The sequence below is a fragment of the Kryptolebias marmoratus genome, linkage group LG12, assembly GCF_001649575.2.
Source record: "Kryptolebias marmoratus isolate JLee-2015 linkage group LG12, ASM164957v2, whole genome shotgun sequence".
In the NCBI taxonomy this organism is placed as follows: Eukaryota; Metazoa; Chordata; class Actinopteri; order Cyprinodontiformes; family Rivulidae; genus Kryptolebias; species Kryptolebias marmoratus.
This window is the reverse complement of record NC_051441.1, coordinates 515,593-522,771: the sequence shown is the minus strand read 5'-3', so window position 1 is coordinate 522,771 and position 7,179 is coordinate 515,593. Positions and strand designations below refer to the sequence as shown.

Here is a 7,179-nt window from a genome sequence, read left to right as displayed (position 1 = left end):
CCTCATCTCCTCTCCCTCTGCTCCTCTTCCTCAGCTCCTATCCCTCAGCTCCTCTCCCTCTGCTCCTCTTCTTCAGCTCCTCTCCCTCAGCTCCTCTCCCTCTGCTCCTCTCCCTCATCTCCTCTCCCTCTGCTCCTCTCCCTCAGCTCCTCTCCCTCAGCTCCTCTCCCTCTGCTCCTTGTTTTGACTCTGAGGAGCTGAGGGTAAATCTGATGGATGTTAAACAGGCGGTTCAGAACGCTGAACCCAGTTCTGGCCGCTCCAGTGTTCGGACCCTCCCCGGTTCTGTTCCAGCTGGTTCGGTTCAGGACTTTGTTTACGTTGAGCGCAGACCCTCACTTCAGGTTCTGTGGAGAACTACTTTACTTTTTCTCTGAATGTTGATGAAATTAATTTTATTTATTGATCATGTTTGTGTGTGAAGGTCCGGTTCTGTTTTTACATCCGGAACCGTCTGAAGTTCTGTGACAGCACTGAGAGAACCGCAGAATGTTCTCATGGGTTCTTTTCTTTTTTTTATCAGCAAACAGCAGAAATGTTTTCAGATCAGATTCTGACAGGAACCAGAACCAGAACCAGAGCAGTTCCTGAGATCCAGAACCAAACTGAAGTTCTATTTTTAGTTTGATCGGACTCTGAGAGTCCAGCAGCACTGGATTAATCATTTCATGTTATCACAGAGCAGAACCGGTTTACCACGGCTGATGGCTGACAGTTTGCCTGGTTCTGATCAGGTTCTGATCCGGTTCTGTTCAGGTCTGTTCAAATCTGGATTTTATCGGACGTTAAAAGCAGCTGAGTGGAGGAAGAGGCGACACACCTGTTCTGCACCTGAGCCATCCCTGCCGAGGGGGCGGGGCTTAAAGCTCCTGAAGACGAACCTCTTCCTGTTTGTTTCTGACGTCTGATCCACAGAATTAAATCTGTAAAAAGCAGCAGAAGAAGAACTTTAATTTTATTTTCTCCACGAGAGAAAACTCCTGATCCAACGGTACCGGAACCTGCAGCAGCGTTACCATGACGACTGCTGGCAGCAGTCTGCATGGCAGCCCCCGGAGCGTGTCTGCCTGAGACTCTGGGAATGCTTCCATGATGTCAACCGGTTTTACATGTGCACGCTGACGGACTGCAGGCGTGCCGACATGATGTTGTTGGTGTGTCGTTGTTGTGCAGTCACATGTTAATAAAACATGTTGCGACTGACCTTTGACCCCAAATAACAGTTAATGTTCTCTTTGTTTACCAGAAAACAAAAACATCATTTTTTGATTCTTACGACGAACAGGAATAATCAGAAGAAATTAATTCAGTTAGAAAACATCAAATTATTCAAAGTAAAAATAAAATAAATATTTGTGACGTTTATTATCTTGGTAAAGAATGCAGACTTTGTTTCTACATGAAGCAGCGGAGGTTCATTCTTCTGTTAGCCCCGCCTCTAACTTACTGTCCAATCAGAGTGAAGCTCCGTGAAGCCCTGCCCCCTGAAGCTGTCAGTAAACGGTTTATTTTTGTCTCTTCAGGCTCAAACCTGCATGTTTCCTGTTTCCTGTCTGACGACAACGAGTCAGAACATTAAACCAGTTTCCTGTTTGAACAGATGATGTCATCACAGCAGTCGTCTCCATGGCGACGAGAAGTCAAAGAACTTATTAAACTTTAAAACTTTATTTAGTTTGAATCAGAAAAGTACAGGAGAATAAAAGCAGCTCTTTGTTTGTTTGTTTGTTTGTTTGTTTGTCTCCAGCCCGCGCCGTTGCCACGGTAACGCTGATGGACTTCAGCGGCTCCTCAGTCCATCACAGAACCTGGCGACCCGTCACCGACCCGGTTCTGTCTGAGCAGCAGGAAGATGGCCGCCAGCTGCTCCTGCTGAACCCTGAGGAACCAAACGCAGAACAAAGAGGGTCAGACGCCCACCAGAACCTGGTTCCAGAACCTTCACACAGAGTTCCTGAACCAAGCTCATCTGGACCAACAGAACCAACGTGTAGGGTCCTAAATGAAATTTAGAACCAGAACCGAGCCTCTCTGGACTTCAGATGAGTCCAAATTAAATCTGGAACTGAGCTGGAACCGGTTCAGAACCAGTGGTCTGAAAACGGGTTCAGTTCTGTCAGCAGCTGAAACGGGTCGGTTTGTTAGCAGGCAGCATGCAGGGTTAGCAGAACATCTGGACCCGACATGTGACGGGACCAGAACCAGAGGGACCGGAAAAACAAAACCCTACATTTCTGAACTAGAACAGAACACAGTTCTGATGGGATCGTCAGCAGTAACTGGGTTCTGCCAGCAGGGGGAGCTCCTGCTGCTCCAACAAGAGTTCCACCCAAACCCCTGATAAAACCCAGCAGAACCGGACCTACAGAACCGGACCTGAACGGTCAGTCTGCAGGTCTGAGTCAGGACCTGTTGACTTCAAAACTCGGTTCTGGTTCTGGACCAACAAGCTGTGGGTTCTTCCTGAACCCAGAACCTGAAGATGTTCTGGGTTCTGCTCCTCATTTGACAGGAACATCCTGCTGGTTCTGTTCTCTGTCTGGACCTGTGGACCCCCCCCCAGTGATCCCATCAGTCCCAGCTGGGGGACAATAAGAGGATAAAGACCATCTGTAGCGTTGGACGATGACCGAGGGTCCAGCATACCAGGTGGGTTAGTGTGGGGGAGGAGCTTCAGCAGAGAGGACAGGAGGGGGAGGAGCTTCAGCAGAGAGGACAGGGGGGGGAGGGGCTTCAGCAGAGAGGACAGACTGTGTCTCACTGAGACCACCAGTCTGTCCTCTCTGTGGAGGGTTAAGGTCTGCAGGAACCGGATCTTACCGGGTCCCTGTGAGACCCAGAGTCTGGGTCCAGGTGGACTAAAGACGGGTCAGGTCTGACGTCAGCTCGATCCTGGAAACATAAAGGGTCAGAGGTCAGGGGACGAGACTTCTTATCGTTTGGACCAGAGTTCACCGTTTTTGTCCCTCCGTCTCTGTGTCTGATTCCTCTGTTTCCGTCCCTCTCTGTCTCCGTCTCTCTCTGTCTCTGTCTCTCTCTCTCTCTGTCCCTCTCTCTCTCTGTCTCTGTCTTTCTCCGTCTCTCTCTCTCTCTCTGTCTCCGTCTTTCTCCGTCCCTCTCTCTCTCTCCGTCCCTCTCTCTCTCTCTGTCCCTCTGTGTCTCCGTCTCTGTCTGTCCTGAGTGGGACGCAGCTGCAGGTCCAACAGAGTTTCTTTGTTTGCAGTCAGGGAGATCTGTTCTCAGAACGTTCTCCGTTCTCCGTGTTCCGCTCTGTTCTCAGGACCGCAGCAGCTCACCTCTGCTCCTCCTCCATCAGCAAGAACGTTCTGCTCTGGTTCCCCGCAGCTGCAGCCACATCTGGAACCGAACAGAACAGAACAGTCCGTTTAATTTCAGATTAAATGAACCCGAGGTTCTGAAGATCCAGTTTGACAGGTTCTCAGTTCTCTCTCTACAGAACCGACCATCCTGAGGAAAAGAACCGCCTGCAGTCTCACCGGTCAGGGCGGCCTCCTGCTCCGGTTCTGGTCCTTTGGACTCCTCGTCAGCAGGTCCGGGAGATTCAGGGACTGGTTCAGGTTCTGGTTGTGATTGAGTCTCTGGTACTGGTTCTGGAGCCGGTTCAGGGACAAATTCAAGTGCTGTTATTGTTTCAGGGGCAGGTTCTGGTTCTGGTTGTTGAACTTTAGCTTGTTCTGGAGCAGGTTCTGGTTCTGGGACGGCCTGGAAAGAGGTCAGAGTCAGAACCGTTGTCATGGCGACAGCAGCAGTTTGTTCCATCATGACTGAAAAGGTTCTGTTGTGATTCTTAGACTAAAACAGAACCATCAGACTTACCAGTACATAGCTAACCCTAAACCAAACCACTGACGGGTCAGAACCACTGACGGGTCAGAACCACTGATCCTGAGATATTTTGCTGACAGGCTGACTGCAGCCTGTTGGGCATGACTCTCAGCTACTAGCTGTAATATTAAATTTCTCCCATGATCCTCTGGGGTTACCGGCGTTGCCGTGGTAACCGACGTGTCAGAACAACAAAGAGTTAAAGCTCTTTGAATCAAAGGTTTTATTTCTGACAGAAACTTTAACTTGATTCAAACAGAGTTCAGAAATATGAACTCATTCAGTCACCTTCTGTTCTGAGTCTGGATCGGCCCGGTTCGGTTTTGGTTCTGGTCCTGTGGACTGGAGCGGTTCGGGCTTCTTGGTTCCGGCTGAAGATGAGGAAGAGGAGGAGTCCGGCTTCCGACTGAGCAGAGATGAAGAGAAATACAGAAGAACCAGAGTAAAGAGGAGCGCCGGCAGGAGGAAGGTCGGGTCCGGGTCCAGGTCCATGCTGAGGTCTGGCTCGGGTCTGTGTGCCTCAGGGTTACAGAGGAGACTGAACAACAAGCTGCCTTCAGAGACGCTAATCTGACCTCAGCAGCTGAGACACACACACACAGAGACACACAGACACAGACAGACACACACACACAGACAGNTTGTTTGTTTGTTTACAGATGGAGCCGCCGGCAGCGCGGTGAACTCCTGGAATGAACTCTTCTGTGTTTGTCGCAGCGTTTGCTGAAGCAGAAGAAGTGACGTGAGATGAAGTGAGATGAGTGTCTGTGTGTGAGAGCGCGAGAGATGATGATGATGACATCACACCACCTTCAGTTCCAGCTGGCGACGCCCCGCCCCCTCCTCTTCCTCCTGGACGGCCTGTGGACTGGACTCTGACTCCCCCTTTAGGACTTAATCCTCCCTCCGGCCCCTCCTTCTCCTCCCGCAGCCTGTCGCCCTGAAGCTGGCCCCTCCTCTGACATCATGATGATGTCACCGCCCCGCCGCCGCCCCCGCCCACCGGGGGAGGGGGGAGGAGGGGGTGAACCGTAAAGACTTTTGTGGAATCAGATTAACAAGCGACTCTTTGGACTTCTTCAGTAGATTTTTGTTGCTCTTATTTTTCTTCTTTTGAGCACTAAAAACGCCGAAGCAGACGCGCCGGATGGACGGACGGCGCCTCCACCCGCTCCGCCTCCGGCTCTTCTTCAGCAGCACCAACCCTTTCAGAGTAAAAGCTGGGTGCTGAGGAGCGAGTGCCAAATGGAAAAGGTTTAGCTGAAGCCGTGGAAGCGAGTGCTGCAAGCCGCTTTGGGTCGGTTTCCCCGCTGCACTTGGTTTGGGAAACGGGTCACTCACCATTTTTGCTTGTTTCAAAGATTTCAGAGAATTGAAGACGTTTGTAAAAGGTTATATTTTTCCATTGCTATGATGAAAAAAAAAAAACTAAAGCTGAAAACAATAAAATGATATGAAACATTCCCCGAGCAGTTCTGGTGATTCTGTTGGACTTCTGGACTCAAACCGTTCTGGACTCTGATTGGACTTGACGCCTCAAAGAACCATGGTTTCTCTTCTTCTGTTGTTTTTTTTTTTTTTTTTTTCTACGTTATCTGCCTCGGCGATTTCCCTTTACCTCTGTGTTGACTCAGAAAAGGAAAGGGCAAAGAAAGACCCACTCGTTTTCAGCCTGAAAATAAAAGCTGAAGCTGATGCTTTCCCAGCGTTGGGTGGGGGCTCTTATTTTGTAGGAAGGATGCACTTCCTGTGTTGACCCTGGAGTCGATTAATTTTGAATTGTGAATCATTTGAAGCCAATCTGCTTTTTATTTCATATGAAACTTTAGTGAACTAATAAAGTCTATATTGTACTGAACCTTCGGCTTGTTCTGCTGCTGAATCGGACCTGAGATCAGCTGCTGTCGGGGCGGGAGCTTTGGGTTCTGACAGATGTTCTTACAGATGTTAGAGGAGAAAATGATGGACTTTATGTTGCAGCTGATGGTAAATATTCATAGAGGAACCTGAGAACAAACATGAAGGCAGATAAAAACGGCTCGGTGTGAGATGATGATGCTTTCAGATCTGCACTGATTTCAAACAGCTGCATTTATTAATTTCAGCCTCGAGCTGATTTCTGTCCTCAGATCAGCTCCTCCCTGATTGGTCAGGTGAGCCAGGTGATAACAATAAAAACTAACCCTGACAGATCTGAAAGTTCCTACAGATTAAACTTCAGTTAAAAGTTCTGAATTAAAGACTTAAAATCAACTTTTATCAAGTCTTCTAAGTAAATAAAGTTTTTAATGTGAAACTGGCATCTAATGCAAAATAAATGTTACAGATAAAGTTGACAAAATAACAATAAAGCAAATAAAACAATTAGTTTAAATTTAACAAAGNACACACAGACACACACACACACAGACAGAGAGAGACACACACACACAGAGACACACACACAGAGATGTACACAGACACACACAAAGACAGATTTCAAAATAAGAGCCCAGCAGGAACTTAGTTTTCAAAACAAAATCCTTAAATCTTTTTTTCTGGAAAACAAACAAGAAAATTTATTTGTTCAAAAAAAGTTCAAATAAAACAAAAACTTTATTATTTTAACCAGACGTGTGGGGCTCCTGGTCCTGGTCCTGCAGGACCTCCAGGACCAGGACCAGGCCCAGCGGTGATGTCATCAGCCAGGAACGGTGTGGAATAATTTCACTTCATTGAAACCAGAGAACATTTCAAACCTTTTATTCACCACGTTTACAAAAATAAAGCGAGCAGCTGTTTGACGCTCAGGCGTCAGAAACTCAAGAAGAAGAACGTCAGATTCTTCTTCTCCTCTCTCAGGAGTCTCCGATCTCCGAGCTGACCTGAACGCAGCGTCTTTAAAAATCTCTTCTCCACCTGAAAACGTTAAAGGCGGTGCAGGTGGTGTTGCCCCTCAGTCACAGTGATGCAGGTCTGCAGCGGGGCCACGCCCCCCACCTCTACAGACAGACCAGGACCTGAACGGGACCGGGTCAGAGTGCCAGAGTCACCGCTGGGGGACGGGAGGAGGTCAGAGGTCACCGGGACGAGCACCTCTCCTTGCTGACGCAGTCGTCCTGGCTGGTGGAGTCTCCGTTAGCCGTCGTCCCGCAGGTTCGCCTCTTCTTCCTGCGGTGGGACACGGCGTCGCCCTCCGAGCCCGAGTCGGCCTGAGGAGACACGAAACACTCGAGTTACAGCTGCAGGTGGACCTGATTCTGACAGGAAACACTCGAGTTACAGCTGCAGGTGGACCTGATTCTGACAGGAAACACTCGAGTTACAGGCGGACCTGATTCCGACAGGAAACAC

General features: G+C 48.9%; 2 protein-coding genes across 3 annotated transcripts in view; both read right to left on the bottom strand.

The window, feature by feature from the left end:
• Nucleotides 1-1,688: 1,688 nt before the first annotated feature.
• LOC108250872 (protein TsetseEP) lies at nucleotides 1,689-4,470 on the bottom strand. 2 transcript variants are annotated; one of them, XM_025002764.2, is made up of 5 exons: nucleotides 4,135-4,470; nucleotides 3,498-3,723; nucleotides 3,297-3,357; nucleotides 2,821-2,892; nucleotides 1,780-1,879 (listed from the first exon to the last, which is right to left on the bottom strand). In XM_025002764.2, exons 1-4 carry the CDS (start codon nucleotides 4,336-4,338, stop codon nucleotides 2,859-2,861), a joined length of 525 nt encoding a protein of 174 aa, XP_024858532.1. In that variant the 5' UTR covers nucleotides 4,339-4,470; the 3' UTR covers nucleotides 1,780-1,879; nucleotides 2,821-2,858. The 2 variants fall into 2 exon arrangements, with proteins under 2 accessions (XP_017296441.1, XP_024858532.1); XM_017440952.3 differs by lacking the exon at nucleotides 2,821-2,892 and having other exon boundaries at nucleotides 1,689-1,879.
• A 2,102-nt stretch (nucleotides 4,471-6,572) lies between these two features.
• jmjd6 (jumonji domain containing 6, arginine demethylase and lysine hydroxylase) overlaps nucleotides 6,573-7,179 on the bottom strand; it is a 13,172-nt gene continuing 12,565 nt past the window's right edge. The window contains exon 6 of the mRNA XM_017440951.3: nucleotides 6,573-7,037. Coding sequence (XP_017296440.1) covers nucleotides 6,906-7,037 — 132 coding nt within the window. The 3' untranslated portion in view covers nucleotides 6,573-6,905. The remainder of the gene's footprint in view (nucleotides 7,038-7,179) is intronic.